Consider the following 23,148-nt stretch of genomic DNA (forward strand, 5'->3'; position numbering starts at 1 on the left):
AGACTGATCAATACCTCCATAACTTCAGTGTGGTTAGCTATGAATCTTCCAAAACTTCCAAACACCTTGTCCTGGACATAGTTTCTACAGTAAACTGTGCAACAGTACAGTCGGCCCACACGAACTGCAGAACACCGGGGCTTTGGGAACACTCAAATTATTTAATTCCCATTTAAAATCAGGAGACTAAATACGAACATTATATGCAGACACAGACGAGGTTCAGAAACACAGACACATTAGAAAACAGAGCATTAAGGCAACAAAATCTAGCTTGATGGATGCTGTCAAAACTCAACTATATACAATAACATGTGTGTGTGTGTGTGTGTGTGTGTGTGTGTGTGTGTGTGTGTGTGTGTGTGTGTGTGTTGTGTGTGTGGTGTGTGTGTGTGTGTGTGTGTGTGTGTGTGTGTGTGTGTGTGTGTGTGTGTGTGTGTGTGTGTGTGTGTGTGTGTGTGTGTGTGTGTGTGTGTGTGTGAAAGGAAGGCAGAGGATGCCCTCAACAGGCCAGTTAGAGAACTACAACATCTGGAGGAAAATAAGGAACTAAATGGAATGTGTCCGTTTTAGAAAACACATAAAACACAAAAGTCAAGGCACTGAGTCAGGTGTGCCTCACTAGAGAAAAGGAGGCTCTGGACTCCTCACTCACTCAGCCAGTCATATTTACAGAAAACAAATCACACTGCTCTTTTCCCTCCATGTCATTTTAAATAGTGGATTGTGCCTTCGTGCACTCGTGCTTTTTAATTTTTTCGGACAAATGCTTCATATCATTTATCCCCGTCACAGTCCACGGGCACATCGTATCTGTCCCCGGCTGTTTGAAGAGCAAGCATGGGAAACAAAAGACAGCGTTTACCCGTTTGCATCCAGCTAGCCAAGCCTTTGGTGTACCAGCTACGGGAGAAGCCTCGTTGATAACTTTTGTTTTTTCCACGAGCTTGCTGTGATATAGACAAATGGGGTTGGTCCGGTCCAAGGTCTTTAAGCAACCATTTCTCTCCCAAACCTCTCCTTTCAAAAGGATTTGATAACAGTGCTTGGACGGAATTGGGCGAGGACTGAGGTCCGGAGTCTCCGCCTGCACACGCAGCCATCCTCATCAACTACTGTAGTGTCACCTTGGATACGAGTCCAAACTACTCACAGACACACAGGGCGCTGACAGGGCGCCCTATGAGCATCAGATCTGACGACGCTGATTGGCTGAAAGTATGTTTCGGCAGCTTAGTTTACAGATAGCAACAGTCAGCTGCTAGTGGCTGCTGCTGCTCTGGCTGAGGGCTCCTCTCTTAGCGCCCAGACGAGAGAGGGTCATGATACACGCTGCGGCCAGGCAGGAAACATGTGACTTATCAGTAACTTTAGACATCGTAACACAATTTTAAACAAGATTTTATTTTAGATTATACATTTTACTGATACCAACTATATAATATTTACCTTGTTCATTAAAAATAAAAATAAAAAAATATTTATTTTTTAAATATATTTTTTATTTTATTTTTAATGACAATCAAACGTGTGGGAAGAGGGGGGGCGGAGCCTATGGGGCGGAGCCTATGGGGCGGAGCCTATGGGGCGGCCGCCACTGCTTGTGAGGAGTGGTGTTACACTAGGTGTCTCTAAAGGAGAGCATTAGGGCCATGTGTGTGTGTGTGTGTGTGTGTGTGTGTGTGTGTGTGTGTGTGTGTGTGTGTGTGTGTGTGTGCTGGAGGAACCCAGGGATTTGAGCCTCTGCAGACCATTGACATGCACTGAAAGCTAAAGAACACACACACTACAGGAACAGTACCTTGAGGTGCAGCAGCTGGTCCAGGTCTCTCTGCAGTTTGTTCACGGTGCTCTCTGCTTCACTCAGTTTCATCTTCACTGCTCTCAGATCCTCCTCCAGACGACGGCTCTCCTACACACACACACACACACACACACACACACACACACACACACACACACACACACACACACACACACACACACACACACACACACACACACACACACACACACACACACACACACACACACACACACACACACACACACACACACACACACACACACACACACACACACACACACACACACACACACACACACACACAACATTACCAAAAATAAATATAACTAACGACATTAAACAAACAAACAAATCCTGTGTTAAAAGGTAGAAGTCGTGTGGCGCAATGGATGTCGTACAGGTTCAAACCCCACTGCAGTCAGCATGTCGTTGTGTCCCTGAGACACTTCACCCCAAAGTGCTCCTGTGGGGATTGTCCACAGTATTGAGTATGTAAGTCGCTTTGGATAAAAGTGTCTAACAAGTGACATGTAATGTATGTGTGTGTGTGTGTGTGTGTGTGTGTGTGTGTGTGTGTGTGTGTGTGTGTGTGTGTGTGTGTGTTACCTGTGAGGTGCTGCTCAGCTCCTCCTCCAGCTGCACTTCTCTCTCTCGCAGCAGCCTCAGTTCCTCCTGCAGAGATGCTCTCTCTCGCTCGCCCTTCTCCAGCAGCGCCTCGTTCTCCTGCTCCGCCTCGCTGCGAACACTCTGCACACGCTCCCTGAAGCCCTGCTGCAGCTCCCTGCCAATCACAGCGCAGCCTCACACTATTGGAATTAAGTCTCATACAAATGAATTATACATTGAAAAATAAATGTGTCATGTACCTGATACGACTGTGGTTAGGGGGTCTATATACAGGTGAGTTGGGGGTCTATATACAGGTGAGTTGAGGGTCTATATACAGGTGAGTTGAGGGTCTATATACAGGTGAGTTGAGGGTCTATATACAGGTGAGTTGGGGGTCTATATACAGGTGAGTTGGGGGTCTATATACAGGTGAGTTGGGGGTCTATATACAGGTGAGTTGAGGGTCTATATACAGGTGAGTTGAGGGTCTATATACAGGTGAGTTGGGGGTCTATATACAGGTGAGTTGGGGGTCTATATACAGGTGATATGTACCTGATGCGACTGTGGTTGGGGGTCTATATAAAGGTGAGTTGAGGGTCTATATACAGGTGAGTTGGGGGTCTTTCTACAGGTGATATGTACCTGATACGGCTGTGGTTGAGGGTCTCCATGCAGGCGTGCCTCTCGTCCACCTCCCCCACCAGCTGCAGGTTCCTCTGCTCCGCCTGCTCCAGGTCAGCCTTCATCTTGTCCCTCTGCCTGCAGGCCTGCTCCACCTGCACCCTGAGGGGCAAACACTCATCGAGTACTTTGGATGATTCTGCAGTCAAATGTTTAATAAAAGTGTTTCCAGAAAGTTTTTCTAATTCGCTGCCAAACACAGTGTTTCCCTAGAACCTATTCAGGTGGCCCACGCTATTCATGTGTTCGGAGACACACCGGAGTCGAGGATCTGTGGGGTTTATTCTCCCAAAAATATATTACAATTTCCAATTCAGGCATTTAGCAGACGCCTCATTCCAAAGCGACCAATTACAGGGACATTCTCCCTGGAGTAACTGAGTGCCTTACTCAAGGGCACACTAGTAGTGGTGTTCCAGGCGGCATTTGAACCGGCAACCTTCGGATCATCAGCCCACCTCACGATCCATTAGACAGCCAAAAAAAAGAAATCTGGCTTTTTTTCAGATTTCAGATTTTTTTGAAATTCTGGGCCATTGTAGGTAACATTATAGAACCGGGGATTGGAGAGTAAAATGTGCTAAATATAGGATAAGAATCTAATTGACAGGAACGTACTGCAGATGCTGGATCTCGTTCTTGTAGGAGATGAGCGCCGCCTGGTGGATCCCGTTCCCGCTGACCAGCAGCTCGTTGTCCAGAGCCAGAGTGAGATCCACCAGAGAGAGGCGCTCCTCCAGGGAGAAGTCCAGCGTCTGGAGGAAACACAGATATCATAATTCACGTTCACTGAGGAGAGCCTTCAGACTGCTCCATCACACAGAACCCCCTGTTCTTATGTGGAGAACACAATAAGGGTCAAACAGGCCATTATAATGACTTTAGCTAAAGTGCAGAATAACTCTTAGTTAAGTAATAAATCCATTACAAGTCCAGGATTCAATAGGATAACAGACAGTATTAGGTCTAGTTAAAGTCCAGTTTTAAATCCAGTTAAAGACCAGTATTAAGTAGAATAAAAGACAGATTTAAGTTTAGTATAAGTGCTTTCTTAAGTCTAATAAAAGTCCAGTATAAATTCAGTTTTAAGACCGATACAAGACAGTTTAAAAACTAGTAAAAGTCCATTATAAGTCCAGTATGAACCCAGTATAAATCCCCAGTGAGACACGGACCTGCAGGATGTCCCGGCTGTTCCTGATGCCCTCCTCTCTCCACAGGTTGAGCACCCTCTCAGGTCCGGTGCACCCCGAGCCCTCGTCCAGCCGGGTCAGAACCCGCTGCCCCCCCCCGGCTGCCGTCAGCAGGGAGGGGGAGGTGGAGCGGACCGAGCACTCTTCCAGCGCCGCAGCAACCTGCATCAGGAGAGGAGATGTTTAATACATATACAGGGTTCAACGTGAAGATCTGGAGCCGTCCTGCAGGCTTTAAAGTCCATGAAGAACCCAGTATGTAGTTTGATAAAGTCCAGTATCCAGTTTAGTAACAGTCCAGTTGTAGTCTAGTATAGAGTCGAGTAATCAATAACGTTTTAATGCGAAGTTCTGGAGCCGCTCTGCACACAAAGACGCTTCAAAGTCCTCGGGTTGAAACAAGTTTTGATGTGAAGTTCTGAAGGCCATTATTATTGCATTATAAATCCACTAAAGGTCAAGTATTAGATCAGATAAAAGACAGTATTAAGTCCAGTATTCAGTCGAATAAATGACAGTATTAGGCATAGTTAAAGTCCAGTATTCAGTCCATTAAAAGACAGTTTTCAGAGAGGTGGAGCGGACCGAGCGGACCGAGCGGACCGAGCGGACCGAGTGCTCCTCCAGCGCCGCAGCAGCCTGCATCAGGAGAGACGATGTTTAATACATATACAGGTTTCAACGTGAAGATCTAGAGCTGCACACAAAGAGGCTTAAAGTCCTCGGGTTGTACCAAGCGGCTGCTGCAGGGGGGGGCTGTTAATCTGGATTAGCCCACTTTCACTCACAGGACCGACATGCTACTTTAGGGTTTCTGAATTCCTTTTTTTTACAATTTAAAGTTAAATGCAAAAAAAATGTGCATGTTTTCTTATCCTTGCTTTTTATTTTGTTTTTTAGTGTTAAATGCAATTTAAAGTGCTCAGCCATTACCCAGTTTTTGCATTCTTTTTTAAAATTAAATACAATTATTAATTTATTTGGATGAACTCGCTTTGAGTTTTTAATCGATTAATGCAATGTATTAGTATATTTTTACCATTTATTTATTTTTTAAATTTTATATAAAAAAAATGTAGCCCTTTAAAATATATTCTTTTTTTTTTTAATGCAATTTTAAATGTCTTATTGTCTATTATTAGTTTTGGTTGACCAATCACAACAGAGCCGCTCAGCTGACCAATCAGAGCAGCCTGGGCTCTGGTTTCAGGTGAGAGGTGCGTTCAGGGTCACCTGTGAGTAGCAGGTGGTTCTGGTGAGGGCCGTCCTCCTGTCTGTCCTCACCCAGGAGAGCAGCCCACAGCCTGACATCAGACCTGAGGAGCAGTACATGATGCTGTCTGCCTGTCTGTCTCTCACCTACCTGTCTGTCTGTCTGCCTGTCTGTCTCTCACCTACCTGTCTGTCTGTCTGCCTGTCTGTCTGTCTGTCTGTCTCTCATCTGTCTGTCTGTCTGTCTCTCTCTCTCTCTCTGCCTGTCTCCTCACAGCTGTTCTCACAGCTGTTCACACTGATGACAGGCAGCTGCAGCAGAGCCTCCTGATTGGCTGCATTCAGGGACTGCTCGTTAAATCAGAAACTCTCTTCAGTGGAAAAACACTCAGGCCCGTTCTCATTTCAAAGATTTCCCCTCCTCGACTCCTCGACTCCTCGGTCCTCCAGTAGTGACCCGGAAATGAATTTTAGCGCGCCATGTTGAAGGACATCTCATTTCTCTAAATGCACATCGAGGACCGAGCATCGAGCGTGGAGGAGGCTCTCTGGAGGAGCTATAACCGAGGAGACACTGATGGGTCCTCCACGGCTCCTTCGTGGATGCATTTCCGGGAACAGAGATGTTTCAAAGAGTCGTGACGCACGGCCGGACTGATCTCAGCCAATCACAGCTCTGCATGCATCCCCTGGATATTATTTTATTAACTGCTTTCATCGCGACGCGATGTTTCCAGAGAGAACAGCTGTGAGGTCCGTGCAGAAAGCAGAGCAGTGTGTATAATATATATCACTCAGTATAACAGGCCTACTCTCTTTGCTTTAGTTTAGTAGATATCTACAAACAAAGAGTCCAGATGTTTCTAAAACCATTTAGTGGATATATCCAGTCTCTGATAGTGTTACGTTATTATGAGAGTGCTCTCATACTTTAAATTGTATATATATATATATAAATATATAAATATATATATGTGTGTGTGTGTGTGTGTGTGTGTGTGTGTCTGTGTGTGTGTGTGTGTGTGTGTGTGTCTGTGTGTGTGTGTGTGTGTGTGTGTGTGTGTGTGTGTGTGTGTGTGTGTGTGTGTGTGTGTGTATGTCCGCATCTGTAGCCTGTTATTGTCTCATTATACCGCACTGTGAATGAATCAAAGTAAATATAGAAGTGGTCATGAACACATCTGTCCATCAGACAGAGGGCTGCTGTGCCTCCTGTCATCATTAATGGACGTCTCTTTAAAATGACCGCTCAGAGGAGAGGAGTTCTCATTTCTCTAACCGCCTGCTGCTTCCCCTCCTCTCTCCTCGCTTCCCCTCCTCTCTCCTCGGTTCCTCTCTCCTCGGTTCCCCTCCTCTCTCTTTGGCTCCTTGGCTCCTCTCTCCTCGGTTCCTCTCTCCTCGGTTCCCCTCCTCTCTCCTCGGTTCCCCTCCTCTCTCCTCGGTTCCCCTCCTCGGCTCCTCCGCTCGCATCTCCTGTGGGCGGCACTAAGTCTCGAGGATAGGAGTCGAGGATGGGAGTCGAGGAGGGGAGTCGAGGATGGGAGTCGAGGATGGGAGTCGAGGATAGGAGTCGAGGATGGGAGTCGAGGATGGGAGTCGAGGATGGGAGTCGAGGATGGGAGTCGAGGAGGGAGTCGAGGAGGGGAGTCGAGGAGGGGAGTCGAGGATGGGAGTCGAGGATGGGAGTCGAGGATGGGAGTCGAGGATGGGAGTCGAGGATGGGAGTCGAGGATGGGAGTCGAGGATGGGAGTCGAGGAGGGGAGTCGAGGAGGGGAGTCGAGGAGGGGAGTCGAGGATGGGAGTCGAGGATGGAGTCGAGGATGGGAGTCGAGGATGGGAGTCGAGGAGGGGAGTCGAGGATGGGAGTCGAGGATGGGAGTCGAGGATGGGAGTCGAGGAGGGGAGTCGAGGAGGGGAGTCGAGGAGGGGAGTCGAGGATGGGAGTCGAGGATGGGAGTCGAGGATGGGAGTCGAGGATGGGAGTCGAGGATGGGAGTCGAGGAGGGGAGTCGAGGAGGGGAGTCGAGGATGGGAGTCGAGGATGGGAGTCGAGGAGGGGAGTCGAGGAGGGGAGTCGAGGAGGGGAGTCGAGGATGGGAGTCGAGGATGGGAGTCGAGGATGGGAGTCGAGGATGGGAGTCGAGGATGGGAGTCGAGGATGGGAGTCGAGGATGGGAGTCGAGGATGGGAGTCGAGGATGGGAGTCGAGGATGGGAGTCGAGGATGGGAGTCGAGGATGGGAGTCGAGGATGGGAGTCGAGGAGGGGAGTCGAGGATGGGAGTCGAGGATGGGAGTCGAGGATGGGAGTCGAGGATGGGAGTCGAGGAGGGGAGTCGAGGATGGGAGTCGAGGAGGGGAGTCGAGGATGGGAGTCGAGGAGGGGAGTCGAGGAGGGGAGTCGAGGAGGGGAGTCGAGGATGGGAGTTAGAGAAGTGAGAAAGTGCCTCAGAGTTTTTATATTTTTCTGTATTTATTTGGTTCAGTTTAGAATCTGACGATGAAGAAATGAGTAACAGGTGATCTGAGGTGCTTTTGATTTTTAATATTTTCATGTATTAGTAGATTTTTTGTCCTCATTTCGGGTTATTTTGTAGTCTTTTTGCATCTCTTTTTCATTAGTTTGGACATTTATTTACAGGTTGCATGTCTGTGTAGTCATTTTGTTCAGTTGGTAGTCACTTCCTGTCTCTTTTTGGTCAGAAAGGGACATCTTGTTCAGTTGGTAGTCGCTTCCTGTCTCTTTTTGGTCAGAAAGGGTCATCTTGTTCAGTTGGTAGTCACTTCCTGTCTCTTTATGGTCAGAAAGGGTCATCTTGTTCAGTTGGTAGTCACTTCCTGTCTCTTTATGGTCAGAAAGGGACATCTTGTTTAGTTGGTAGTCGCTTCCTGTCTCTTTATGGTCAGAAGGGGACATCTTGTTCAGTTGGTAGTCGTTTCCTGTCTCTTTTTGGTCAGAAAGGGACATCTTGTTCAGTTGGTAGTCGCTTCCTGTCTCTTTTTGGTCAGAAAGGGACATTTTGTTCTTTTCTTATAAAACTTCCGGGTCTGTTTTGATCATTTTGAGTGTTGTTTGTCTGCTGTGTTGTGGTCTGATGTGTGAGTCTGACCCGGTATGGCGTCCTCTGCAGGTCAGCTGATCGTAGGGGGGTGGAGCATGAGAAGGGGGCGGAGCATGAGAAGGGGGCGGAGCCTCGCAGAACCTTCTGGAAGTCTCTGACGTCCAGCAGCTCGTCCATTTCCTGTTTCAATCAGAAATACATCTTCAGACTCAAAGATCTAAAGTCTCAGTCTCCTCAAGAAGAAGGACCCTTGATGGTCCCACAGATTTACATTTTGCATTTGACCCATAGTGTTAGGAGCAGTGTAGGGAACGGGGCCTTGCTCAGGGACACCTCGGTACAATCTACTTAAGATATGAAAAGAAATAAAATAAAGGTTCCCGGACAGGAATAATACTACGTGTTCTTCGACGCACGAAATTCTTTATTATTCCGCTGGGTTACTTTGCGCCTCTTCTCCTCCCACATTCCACATCGCAGAAACTCCGTTCAAACATCAAAACGTTCAGCTCGGTCGGGAATCGATGGCTATTACTTTTCTAATTCATAACTTTCATAATTCCAGAGATACATCCCATAATTCATCACATTTTTAACATGGAAGTCAATGGAGAAATTATTCAGACTTGAACAATCTTCATGCAACTTCAACTGCTAACTGTTCATTCATACTTTCACTCAGAAACCTCATTCCAACTTTAAAATGTTACACATCTTTCTGACATTATTCGTGTAACACAACTTTTAAATCTGATTCTTACTTTTAGAGATATTAAACATTGTTCAGACCTTGGTAAAGAGGCCTTCTTCAGATGTTATAGTGCGTGATGTCACAGCTAGAGTGGAGGACAGATTTCATTTTGCCTTCATATTTTCTTTTAAACCTGCCATAATTCCCAAACCCTACATTCCTGAGACATCATTATTCATGAGAAACGTAGGAAAACATCTCGTAGCTTGAAAAATTAAAAAAAATTAAGCAAAATAATTCAACAAAATGCCTCTTGAGGGCATGAAGTAGGGCTGTGCGATTATGCCAAAAATCATAATCACGATTATTTTGGTCAATAATTGATATCACGATTATTAAAAACGATTATCCATTTACTTTGAAAACATCCATTTATTGAAAAATAAAATTGGAACAGTATGTTTTTAACAGTTGATTACCCTGAACTTAAAGTATAATTCAACAGAAAAACCAATAAAAAAAAATATTAAAAAAAATAATAATCAAATATTTTAAATTTTTTTAATAAAAATAATAATCGTTTTATTTCGATTACGTTGTTTTCGTAATCGTTGCAAGCCAAAATCGTAATCGAGATTAAAATACGATTAATTGCACAGCCCTAGCATGAAGTGACAAAAACTTTCAACATGTCTCCATTAAAGCCCATTGTAAATTCAGCCTCATCTTTCCCCACCACAGCAGCTGCACACCTTTAGTTAATCTGCCAAAAAGGCCACATTATTAACCCGAAAGTACACGAAAAGCACACTTCAGATACTCAAGTTCCTTGACATGCTTCACGCGTTGAAATGTCACCGATATCTGTTACGGTTCTTCAACAAAACGTTCACATGTAAGAGGTTTATCTCTCATTCAGAACAATGAAAATGCTCTCCTCTCACTGATCACCATGGAAACCTCTGATCTCTGGACACGTCGTTAGCTCAAATATAAACACCTGTGTAATGGAACACGATGATGTCATAGCTCCAACTGACATGCTCAGAGCAGCAGACTTCAGATAATGGTTAATGGTCCTGCCCTCAACAGCTCTACGTCAATTATGGGGTGTCTTCATATGCCGTTTCCATGGAAACGCATCCCTCGCCATAAAACACAATGTCGCTGTAGCTCCAATGGACACGGTCCGATCGTCCCTCAAAATTCGCTTATATATCACCTCTCCATGCCTCAACAGCTCTACGTCAAATCTGACATCTCACCATATGCCGTTTCCATGGAAACGCATCCCTCGCCATAAAACACGATGTTGTCGTAACGCCTATGAAAAGGGTCAAAACAGCACCAGACTTCAGATAATGGTTACCAGTCCAGCCCTCAACAGCTCTACGTCAATTATGGGGTGTTATCATATGCCGTTTCCATGGAAACGCATCCCTCGCCATAAAAGACGATGTCGCTATAACTCCTATGAAAATGTTCAAAAAGTGCTCAAACTTCACATGTGTGCTAACAGTCCAGCCGTGAAGACATCTACGGGACAGTTTTGAGATCTCTTCAATTGCCGTTGCCATGGCAACACAATGCTCACCATGAAACACGGTTTTCTCATAACTTCAGTGAAAATGCTCCAAACGGCCCAAAACTGCACGGGTTTGGTAACGATGCAGCCATCAACACATCTAAGCGTATTATGGGGTGTCATCAAATGCCGTTGGCATGACAGATCATTCGCCATCAAGTTAGTTCAAAAGTTTGCAGTCCAAATATTCTGCTGCTTTTCCAAGCCTTTTTACTTTCTTTTCTTCTCTCATCACACATTCAAGCCCCCAGTGTTCATGTATCATTTCAATCTAAATTCTTCACTTTCTTCTTACACATTACATTTCAGCATAAAGCATTCCCACTAGCAATTTCTTCAGGAATTGCATTCTCTAGTATAAACATAACATTGTGTCTCACCTGTGTGACTCCTCCTCCTGGCTCCGCCTCCTCCTGCTGAACACCTGCAGACATTAAGATATCACTTAAATTAATATAACTCCATGAGTACGACCCGAGCCCTGATCGACTCCTCCTGCACCTCCTGAACCCATCGAGATACATCTGGCTCACTTTGATTTGGTTTTGCTTCTGTGAAAATATAAAGTCAAAATCAATGATAAAATATGATTTTTTTACTGGATTTTTATCAACGAATGCTTTCTTTTGTATATAATGTGTACGTCTACTCTTTCCTCTTGAAGCCGCTGGACGGATAAAGGCTTTCTGATCTTTGATGTTCTTTACTTATTATCTTTTATTATGGGTTATATCATATGAGCTATAATATTTTATCTGAGGGCAAAGATCTGCAAAGAATAATAAAATAATAAAGAATAATAAATAGAAACCTTTAGACTGAAAGTCTGCGAGGACGTTCTCCTTCTGACTTCCTGTCTCCTCATCAGACTTCAGGCTCTGCAGAGAACACAGGGAGGTCAATGAGTGTGTGTGTGTGTGTGTGTGTGTGTGTGTGTGTGTGTGTGTGTGTGTGTGTGTGTGTGTGTGTGTGTGTGTGTGTGTGTGTGTTTTAGTCAGTCCGTTAAACTAGCAGAACTTGTTTTGAAAGAGTGTGTGCAGACAAGAGTATGACTATAGAAAACTGGAAATGTATCTGGGTGTGGTAGTGTGTGTGTGTGGTAGTGTGTGTGTGTGTGTGTGTGTGTGTGTGTGTGTGTGTGTGTGTGTGTGCAGCAGTAATGTCAACAGACCAAAATTATCTGAAGGAATTCCTGAACGGCCATTATTCCTGCTAGACTAACCATTGTGTGTGTGTGTAGTGTGTGTGTGTGTGTGTGTGTGTGTGTGTGTGTGTGTGTGTGTGTGTGTGTGTGTGTGTGGGGGCCCCGGTTGTCACGCTAAAGAGCTTAGCATGTAGAACCTCTGAAACTGAAGCTGTGACTTGAACTCTCACTGAATTCACATTCAGTTCAAAATCAAGGCATTTAAAGGGACAGCTCATCATTGATATATAAACTGCTGCACACACCACGTCACTTCAGAAGAGTTTTCTATAAAATGCTGTAAAGGGTTAGGGTTTCAGTTTGTAAACACTGAATGAAACACAGAGAGGTATTGAGCTCTCTGCACGGATAGGAGACGCTGCAGGCCCTTTGGAAAGAATCTTAAAACTCATTATGATTTCAATAGAATATAAAACGTCAGAAAAGCTTCCTGTGCAGCGTTTAAGGTCTTCATTATAAAACAGCTATTTCCATCAACTCCTGCTTTGAGTTTTAACCGGTTACCTTGGCGACACACTTCACCTCACATTGACTATATACAGTATTGATTGTCCTTCCTCCTTCTCTTCCAACCATTTGGACGCAGACTTGCATTTCCCCATAACCATGTTGTTTAACAACCGGCGTAAACGGACCTTCGCGCGCTATCAAGCAGTGAGCGTGCGATGTCCTGTTCAGATGACGTCAGATCCAACGGGATGCCATAAATCAGGGGGGTCAAACCCAAGGCCCGGGGGCCAAATCCGGCCCGTGACTTCATTTTCTGTGGCCCCACAAGAGCTTGCAAAGAATATTATATGTTTATTATACGGTTACATGATGATTAACAGAAGCACGTTGCCCATAAACTACATGTCCCACAATGCATTTCAAATTAGACTTTTTTTCTCAGAATTTGACTCTTTTTAAAAAAATGTCACTTCTTCTTTTTTATTTAGACTTTTTCTCCAGAATTTGGATTTTCTTTTTAAATCATTTTGTGTCATTCTCACTGAAGAGACTTGCAATTATTTGCCCCAGACTTCTGCTTTCAGACGTAGTTACTGATGAAGTTACTCTATCTGATAATAATCCAATGCAGAGGCAATGATGTAATGTAATACATTATTTTATATATATATTTATATATGTATTTTTATATAGTCTTAAAGTTACAACCGGCCCTGTGAGTGCAGCCCTAATGCTGATGTGGCCCGCCATCACATTGAGTTTGACGCCCCTGCCATAAATAAACTGCACAGAATCACACTGCACACCTGCAGTGATTACATTCAGGCACACTGTACAACCTCTTTGGACCATTCATATCCTGAGTGAAAACAAGATACAAAATGTAATACCTTGGAAAAGCCGTTTAATATTTTCTAATACTTTTTAATAGCCTTCATTTCGCTAAATTGATTTATCAACTTGTAATACTTTTGAAGACCCCGCGGACACCCTGAGGAGGAACAGGAGGAACAGGAGGAACAGGAGGAACAGGAGGAGGAGTAACAGCAGTCTGTTTGAACAACATGGCAGCAGCTTCTCTCACAGGACGTTTCTGAGAGGTTTCCCTTTGCACAGAAAACTAAAGAAAGAAACTGAGCGTCTCTGATCTGACAGCACATTCCTCTGCAGACCACTTCCTGAAGAACCTCCAACTCCCACTGACCACCAGAACTCCCTCCTCCTCCTCCCCCTCCTCCTCCTCCTCCCCCTCCTCCTCCTCCCCCTCCTCCTCCTCCTCCTCCCCCTCCTCCCCCTCCTCCTCCTCCTCCCCCTTCAGGTATTCACAGCAGCAACTGGAAATCTGAGACCAGTGTGTGTGTGTGTGTGTGTGTGTGTGTGTGTGTGTGTGTGTGTGTGTGTGTGTGTGTGTGTGTGTGTGTGTGTGTGTGTGTGTGTGTGTGTGTGTGTGTGTGTGTGTGTGTGTGTGTGTGTGTGTGTGTGTGTGTGTGTGTGGTGTGTGTGTGTGTGTGTGTGTGTGTGTGTGTGTGTGTGTGTGTGTGTGTGTGTGTGTGTGTGTGTGTGTCTAAACAACTGGAAATGGTAAAAATGTACAATTACCCCCAAAAGAAAAAAGTTCTTTCCTGAGATCAGTTGTGAATTCAGGAGAGTAGAAATGCTCTGAGGCGATTGAGCCAACACGAGTGGGAAGTGAATACAAATCACAATAACTGTGTTTTTATAAAAGGAACCACAGCTTTGCTTTGGATCCAGTTTGTTCTCAAAATGAACCACTTTCATTCAAAAGGAGTCAAAAAGGACGAAAGGAAATGAGCGTGGACGAAACCCTAACAGCCGTCTGTTAGAGACCTGAGCACAGCAGAGGAGGACAGCGTGATAGAGCTTAATAACAAATACATCAATACATCAATACATCAATACATCAATGCATCAATACATCGATTTTTTTGAAAAAAGTCAGAACTTTTTTAATTTTGGGAAAAATGTCAGAATTTTGAAAAAAAGTCAGAATTTTGAAAAAAAGTCAGAAAAAGTCAGAATGTTTTTGAAAAAAGTCGGAATTTTTAGATTTTGGGAAATGAAGAAAGCGAGCCTCACCTCCACACTCTCCAGAGAGGTGGAGCGCCTCAGCTTGGCTCTCCTCCCCTCCTCCTCCTCCTCCTCCTCCTCTTCAGCTCCAGACCCCTGCGCCTCCTCGTCTCTCCGCTCGGCGCTGGAGCTGCTGTCGGGGCGAGAGCGCCGGCCATAACGCTTCGAACCCTTCACCAGCTTCGGCTTCACCTCCTCAGGGACCACTGAGGACACACAGATATCTATCACAGCAGGAGGTCCACACTTTGTTCACCGAGGGCCACATACTGAAACATATACCAAGGTCTGGGCCCCCTAGAGGTGAGGTATTCTGCCTCATCAGTTAGAAGTTAGCAAAATCAATCAAATGTAGGAAAATGATGCTTGATACTTGAATATGCTTTAAAAGAAACAACAGCGCACATCCCAGCTCTCCAGAGGGCTTCATTCTGTGAGCAGCTCATCCCTCAACACAGGAACCTCAGATTGATGATGAGAGGACATATGAAGGTTTATTTTAAGCTTGTTATGGGAATAAGTTATTGGGCTTTTTTTTATCAATTAACATTTGCTTGAATTGACTGAATGGCTCATTAACACATGAATACTACTGAGTGATATGTGTTTTCATCTATATTTAAGAAGTACAAGTTTGTGAGCCATTATACGTTTTGAATTAGCTGAGGGCTGATTCAAAATGGTCTGCGGGCCGCATTTGGACCCCGGGCCGTAGTTTGGCCACCCCTGAATTACAGTAACACTGTTGTAACACCCCCACAATGTGTCTGTAATGGTTTGGATATACGATAGATAAGATTTACAATTAATATTATTTTTCACATATTCCTCTATTTTCACTAATATTTTGGGGATTTTGTTTTAACATATTTTAGCCAAAAAATTGCCAAATGTTATAAGTAAAGTGTTGAACAACGACTCGAAATATAAGTTGAATCTGAAATTTGGATCCAAAAGATTTGTGTAAGATGTCCTAAAAAAGATGTGAAAATGAACTGTAATATATGAATGACTCACAGAGAACAATGTGTAAAACATCCCCTTCAAATATATGAAAATTGTCAAAACAAATGTTGTAAAATGCAAGAAAAATGTATTATGTGTATTATTATATAAAATATTGGAAAGCTGCCCAAAAAATATATATATGTCAGAAAAAAATGAAAAATATGTGAAAACTAAAAGTACAGACAGAGACAGAAGACACATGCTGCACTCCTCACCTGGCTGCAGGTAGCTGCTGTCGTCCTCTGAGGTGCTGAAGTCCAGAGAGCGAGACAGAACGGCCACGAAGCCTTCCTTAAACTCCTCAAAGTTCACCTGACGCACAAACACAGGTGATGAGACACAGGTGATGAGACAGAGGTGAGACACAGGTGATGAGACAGAGGTGATGAGACAGAGGTGAGACACAGGTGATGAGACAGAGGTGAGAGCACAACACCCTCAGTGCATCAGAAGAGATTCAAAACAACATGACAAAGATCGGTCTGTTTATGGATTTGATACAGAACAGCTGATCCAAATAACCTCACACACACATCGCTAGACTGCGAGGGTCCTCAGAAACACACACATCAAACAAGAAGTAGATCGGAGTGTCTTAAGGTCAGAGTGTGTGTGTGTGTGTGTGTGTGTGTGTGTGTGTGTGTGTGTGTGTGTGTGTGTGGGTGTGTGTGTGTGTGTGTGTGTGTGTGTGTGTGTGTGTGTGTGTGTGTGTGTGTGTGTGTGTGTGTGTGTGTGTGTGTGTGTGTGTGTGTGTGTGTGTGTGTGTGTGTGTGTGTGTGTGTGTGTGTATGTGTGACTCTGGCTTAAGGCCGCTCCCTCAGCAGTGTCGAAAAGGGTGTGTGTGTCTGTGTGATACCCTGGCGTAGGGCGGCTCCCCGAGCAGTGTGTGTGTGTGTGTGTGTGTGTGTGTGTGTGTGTGTGTGTGTGTGTGTGTGTGTGTGTGTGTGTGTGTGAGTCTGTCTTTAGGTCAGAGTATTTGTTAGTGTGTTTTAAGGTCAGAGGGTGTGTCGGGATTAAGGAGCATGTATTGATTTGTGTTAGTCAGAGTCAGAGTGTGTGTGTGTGTGTGTGTGAGTGTGTGTGTGTGTGTGTGTGTGTGTGTGTGTGTGTGTGTGTGTGTGTGTGACTCTGGCTTAAGGCCGCTCCCTCAGCAGTGTCGAAAAGGGATGTGTGTGTCTGTGTGATACCCTGGCGTAGGGCGGCTCCCCGAGCAGTGTGTGTGTGTGTGTGTGTGTGTGTGTGTGTGTGTGTGTGTGTGTGTGTGTGTGTGTGTGTGTGTGTGTGTGTGTGTGTGTGTGTGTGTGTGTGTGTGTGTGTGTGTGTGTGTGTGTGTGTGTGTGTGTGTGTGTGTGTGTGTGTGTGTGTGTGTGTGTGTTACCCTGGCGTGGTGCCTCTCCCCCAGCAGTGTGTGTATCAGCAGAGGAAGGTGTGTGTCCAGCCTCAGTTTCCTGCAGAGCTCCGTCAGGTCGTCTCGGTCCAGGAATCCAGAGCTGGTGGAGTCACAGCTGTCAAACTCCAACTTCAGCTGAGACACGTAGTCACTGTGCTGCTCCATCACACACACCTGAGGACACACAACACACACCTGAGGACACACAACACACACCTGAGGACACACAACACACACCTGAGGACATACAACACACACCTGAGGACATACACCTGAGGACATACAACACATCACACAGGTATTTATAACGTATCTAGTTACTTACACAGCTAACAGAAATATTAAGCTTTACAAATATTTTATTTCGTTTGTCTTAAAGGGGGACATATCCTGCTGATGTTCAGGTGTATATCAGTATGTAGTGTCTCTACTTTAAAGAGTCCTCTCCTGCTGATGTTCAGGTGTATATCAGTATGTAGTGTCTCTACTTTAAAGAGTCCTCTCCTGCTGATGTTCAGGTGTATATCAGTATGTCGTGTCTCTACTTTAAAGAGTCCTCTCCTGCTGATGTTCAGGTGTATATCAGTATGTAGTGTCTCTACTTTAAAGAGTCCTCTCCTGCTGATGTTCAGGTGTATATCAGTATGTAGTGTCTCTACTTTAAAGAGTCCTCTCCTGCTGATGTTCAGGTGTATATCAGTATGTAGTGTCTCTACTTTAAAGAGTCCTCTCCTGCTGATGTTCAGGTGTATATCAGTATGTAGTGTCTCTACTTTAAAGAGTCCTCTCCTGCTGATGTTCAGGTGTATATCAGTATGTAGTGTCTCTACTTTAAAGAGTCCTCTCCTGCTGATGTCAGGTGTATATCAGTATGTAGTGTCTCTACTTTAAAGAGTCCTCTCCTGCTGATGTTCAGGTGTATATCAGTATGTAGTGTCTCTACTTTAAAGAGTCCTCTCCTGCTGATGTTCAGGTGTATATCAGTATGTAGTGTCTCTACTTTAAAGAGTCCTCTCCTGCTGATGTTCAGGTGTATATCAGTATGTAGTGTCTCTACTTTAAAGAGTCCTCTCCTGCTGATGTTCAGGTGTATATCAGTATGTAGTGTCTCTACTTTAAAGAGTCCTCTCCTGCTGATGTTCAGGTGTATATCAGTATGTAGTGGTCTCTACTTTAAAGAGTCCTCTCCTGCTGATGTTCAGGTGTATATCAGTATGTAGTGTCTCTACTTTAAAGAGTCCTCTCCTGCTGATGTTCAGGTGTATATCAGTATGTAGTGTCTCTACTTTAAAGAGTCCTCTCCTGCTGATGTTCAGGTGTATATCAGTATGTAGTGTCTCTACTTTAAAGAGTCCTCTCCTGCTGATGTTCAGGTGTATATCAGTATGTAGTGTCTCTACTTTAAAGAGTCCTCTCCTGCTGATGTTCAGGTGTATATCAGTATGTAGTGTCTCTACTTTAAAGAGTCCTCTCCTGCTGATGTTCAGGTGTATATCAGTATGTAGTGTCTCTACTTTAAAGAGTCCTCTCCTGCTGATGTTCAGGTGTATATCAGTATGTAGTGTCTCTACTTTAAAGAGTCCTCTCCTGCTGATGTTCAGGTGTATATCAGTATGTAGTGTCTCTACTTTAAAGAGTCCTCTCCTGCTGATGTTCAGGTGTATATCAGTATGTAGTGTCTCTACTTTAAAGAGTCCTCTCCTGCTGATGTTCAGGTGTATATCAGTATGTAGTGTCTCTACTTTAAAGAGTCCTCTCCTGCTGATGTTCAGGTGTATATCAGTATGTAGTGTCTCTACTTTAAAGAGTCCTCTCCTGCTGATGTTCAGGTGTATATCAGTATGTAGTGTCTCTACTTTAAAGAGTCCTCTCCTGCTGATGTTCAGGTGTATATCAGTATGTAGTGTCTCTACTTTAAAGAGTCCTCTCCTGCTGATGTCAGGTGTATATCAGTATGTAGTGTCTCTACTTTAAAGAGTCCTCTCCTGCTGATGTTCAGGTGTATATCAGTATGTAGTGTCTCTACTTTAAAGAGTCCTCTCCTGCTGATGTTCAGGTGTATATCAGTATGTAGTGTCTCTACTTTAAAGAGTCCTCTCCTGCTGATGTTCAGGTGTATATCAGTATGTAGTGTCTCTACTTTAAAGAGTCCTCTCCTGCTGATGTTCAGGTGTATATCAGTATGTAGTGTCTCTACTTTAAAGAGTCCTCTCCTGCTGATGTTCAGGTGTATATCAGTATGTAGTGTCTCTACTTTAAAGAGTCCTCTCCTGCTGATGTTCAGGTGTATATCAGTATGTAGTGTCTCTACTTTAAAGAGTCCTCTCCTGCTGATGTTCAGGTGTATATCAGTATGTAGTGTCTCTACTTTAAAGAGTCCTCTCCTGCTGATGTTCAGGTGTATATCAGTATGTAGTGTCTCTACTTTAAAGAGTCCTCTCCTGCTGATGTTCAGGTGTATATCAGTATGTAGTGTCTCTACTTTAAAGAGTCCTCTCCTGCTGATGTTCAGGTGTATATCAGTATGTAGTGTCTCTACTTTAAAGAGTCCTCTCCTGCTGATGTTCAGGTGTATATCAGTATGTAGTGTCTCTACTTTAAAGAGTCCTCTCCTGCTGATGTTCAGGTGTATATCAGTATGTCGTGTCTCTACTTTAAAGAGTCCTCTCCTGCTGATGTTCAGGTGTATATCAGTATGTAGTGTCTCTACTTTAAAGAGTCCTCTCCTGCTGATGTTCAGGTGTATATCAGTATGTAGTGTCTCTACTTTAAAGAGTCCTCTCCTGCTGATGTTCAGGTGTATATCAGTATGTAGTGTCTCTACTTTAAAGAGTCCTCTCCTGCTGATGTTCAGGTGTATATCAGTATGTAGTGTCTCTACTTTAAAGAGTCCTCTCCTGCTGATGTCCAGGTGTATATCAGTATGTAGTGTCTCTACTTTAAAGAGTCCTCTCCTGCTGATGTTCAGGTGTATATCAGTATGTAGTGTCTCTACTTTAAAGAGTCCTCTCCTGCTGATGTCAGGTGTATATCAGTATGTAGTGTCTCTACTTTAAAGAGTCCTCTCCTGCTGATGTTCAGGTGTATATCAGTATGTAGTGTCTCTACTTTAAAGAGTCCTCTCCTGCTGATGTTCAGGTGTATATCAGTATGTAGTGTCTCTACTTTAAAGAGTCCTCTCCTGCTGATGTTCAGGTGTATATCAGTATGTAGTGTCTCTACTTTAAAGAGTTCCTCTCCTGCTGATGTTCAGGTGTATATCAGTATGTAGTGTCTCTACTTTAAAGAGTCCTCTCCTGCTGATGTTCAGGTGTATATCAGTATGTCGTGTCTCTACTTTAAAGAGTCCTCTCCTGCTGATGTTCAGGTGTATATCAGTATGTAGTGTCTCTACTTTAAAGAGTCCTCTCCTGCTGATGTTCAGGTGTATATCAGTATGTAGTGTCTCTACTTTAAAGAGTCCTCTCCTGCTGATGTTCAGGTGTATATCAGTATGTAGTGTCTCTACTTTAAAGAGTCCTCTCCTGCTGATGTCCAGGTGTATATCAGTATGTAGTGTCTCTACTTTAAAGAGTCCTCTCCTGCTGATGTCCAGGTGTATATCAGTATGTAGTGTCTCTACTTTAAAGAGTCCTCTCCTGCTGATGTTCAGGTGTATATCAGTATGTAGTGTCTCTACTTTAAAGAGTCCTCTCCTGCTGATGTTCAGGTGTATATCAGTATGTAGTGTCTCTACTTTAAAGAGTCCTCTCCTGCTGATGTTCAGGTGTATATCAGTATGTAGTGTCTCTACTTTAAAGAGTCCTCTCCTGCTGATGTTCAGGTGTATATCAGTATGTAGTGTCTCTACTTTAAAGAGTCCTCTCCTGCTGATGTTCAGGTGTATATCAGTATGTAGTGTCTCTACTTTAAAGAGTCCTCTCCTGCTGATGTTCAGGTGTATATCAGTATGTAGTGTCTCTACTTTAAAGAGTCCTCTCCTGCTGATGTTCAGGTGTATATCAGTATGTAGTGTCTCTACTTTAAAGAGTCCTCTCCTGATGATGTTCAGGTGTATATCAGTATGTAGTGTCTCTACTTTAAAGAGTCCTCTCCTGCTGATGTTCAGGTGTATATCAGTATGTAGTGTCTCTACTTTAAAGAGTCCTCTCCTGCTGATGTTCAGGTGTATATCAGTATGTAGTGTCTCTACTTTAAAGAGTCCTCTCCTGCTGATGTTCAGGTGTATATCAGTATGTAGTGTCTCTACTTTAAAGAGTCCTCTCCTGCTGATGTTCAGGTGTATATCAGTATGTAGTGTCTCTACTTTAAAGAGTCCTCTCCTGCTGATGTTCAGGTGTATATCAGTATGTCGTGTCTCTACTTTAAAGAGTCCTCTCCTGCTGATGTTCAGGTGTATATCAGTATGTAGTGTCTCTACTTTAAAGAGTCCTCTCCTGCTGATGTTCAGGTGTATATCAGTATGTAGTGTCTCTACTTTAAAGAGTCCTCTCCTGCTGATGTTCAGGTGTATATCAGTATGTAGTGTCTCTACTTTAAAGAGTCCTCTCCTGCTGATGTTCAGGTGTATATCAGTATGTAGTGTCTCTACTTTAAAGAGTCCTCTCCTGCTGATGTCCAGGTGTATATCAGTATGTAGTGTCTCTACTGTAAAGAGTCCTTTTAAAAGCTGAAAGTACCTCCAGTTTTGGTTTGTATACAATAATAATCTGAATATGTTTTGATCTTTGTCCGTCCTCCAAAACACGCCTACACTGCACATTAAATTAATAATATATTCATGTACAGTACTGCCATATTCTTTCTTTGTCTGACTTTAGATTTTAAATCTGAATATTTTATGAGTGCAGCACTACAGTAAAAGTCTCATAAATTATGAAATAAAAAATAAATTATTAATTATACAATTATAAATAATTCTTCATAATGAGTATTTTTACTTTTGGTACTTGAAGTATTTAATGATTGTGAGTCTTCGTAATATAGGATTATTGAAAAGTACCTCGTTTTTAATAATAATAATGACATTTTATTTATAAAGCACTTTTCATGGAACTCAAAGACACTTTACGTGTTAAAATTCATAGAAAACAACACACTAAAAATATATAAAACACAACACACTAAAAATACAGATGAAAAGCAGTTGGTGAGATTTAATCAATAATATTATATAAATAACGTTAAAACTGTCACTGTTTTACAGATAATGATATTATGGATTTTTTAAATACAGTTAATTTTATTTTCAGGGAAATATAATCCATAAAAAGAGATGGGACTCCAGACCTACATTTTATACATTTTTACTAAGAATTTAAACAATATATTAGCAAAAACATTATGGATAAAAAGGCGCATTGTGTATTTATCATGTATTTATATATTAAATATGAAATGTGAAACTGTATTTCTATGTATTTAATACTTTACATGTCTACCTCTGATTTGAGCCTTATGTTATATAAGATAAAGGATGTAGGCCTACTTATATATTCTTAAATAAATAAATAAAACATTTTAAAAAGTGGAAGAAATGTGGTTTAAAAAATAACGGTTGTCAGTTGACGTCACGTAAATAAACACTAAACGTGCTACGTAAAGTCTCGCGAGCTGATGAAGCTTCACCATGGGAACGGTGCCGCGAGGAACAAAAGGCTCGCGCCAGACTAACCACAACACACACACAAAATAAAATAAATAAAATACATTTAAAAGTATTTACATATGAACGGGAAACGGCTCCGCTACTAACGGAAACTTTAACGACTTAAGAAAAAGTTAACGGTAACTGATTATAAGTTAGTTTTCTTACCGCGGATGAAAGTGCTCCTCCTCTCCGGTTCCTCTCCGGTTTCTTCACGTTTTATCCATGAATGTGTCTCTTCAGCTGCGGACAGTCCACCGTTAAACCACCGAGAGACACCGAGAGTAACGGAGCACCGACTCCCGTAGCCTGAGAGCACCGGAGACACACTTCCGGTCAAGCTTTTCAAAAATAAAATGCTACCCGCCAGACCTGTGCTTGTTATAACCTTCGCAGGTACAGTATGCAACATGTCTTTATTTAACTTAACGTTAAGATTATATTAGCAAGCAACAGAATTAAGTATAAACAATTAAGGGAAGTTACGAATACATTATTTTGCTAGGTTTAGCAACATAT

At 43.3% G+C, this 23,148-nt stretch overlaps 1 protein-coding gene across 2 annotated transcripts in view; it reads right to left on the minus strand.

Moving 5' to 3' along the window:
- Positions 1–22,933, minus strand: part of ninl (ninein-like) — a gene marked incomplete at its 3' end in the record, with an annotated part of 46,846 nt that extends 23,913 nt beyond the window's left edge. The window contains 13 exon segments of one of the 2 annotated variants that reach the window (XM_034117209.1): positions 1,802–1,912; positions 2,414–2,588; positions 3,062–3,202; positions 3,719–3,855; positions 4,276–4,455; positions 8,615–8,746; positions 11,223–11,266; positions 11,654–11,720; positions 14,594–14,790; positions 15,808–15,904; positions 16,971–17,156; positions 17,241–17,254; positions 22,798–22,819. In XM_034117209.1, the coding sequence (XP_033973100.1) occupies positions 1,802–1,912; positions 2,414–2,588; positions 3,062–3,202; positions 3,719–3,855; positions 4,276–4,455; positions 8,615–8,746; positions 11,223–11,266; positions 11,654–11,720; positions 14,594–14,790; positions 15,808–15,904; positions 16,971–17,147 (1,458 nt within the window). 2 annotated transcript variants of the gene reach the window in all.
- Between the last annotated feature and the right edge of the window lie 215 nt (positions 22,934–23,148).

Source organism: Trematomus bernacchii, unplaced genomic scaffold (assembly GCF_902827165.1).
Source record: "Trematomus bernacchii unplaced genomic scaffold, fTreBer1.1, whole genome shotgun sequence".
In the NCBI taxonomy this organism is placed as follows: Eukaryota; Metazoa; Chordata; class Actinopteri; order Perciformes; family Nototheniidae; genus Trematomus; species Trematomus bernacchii.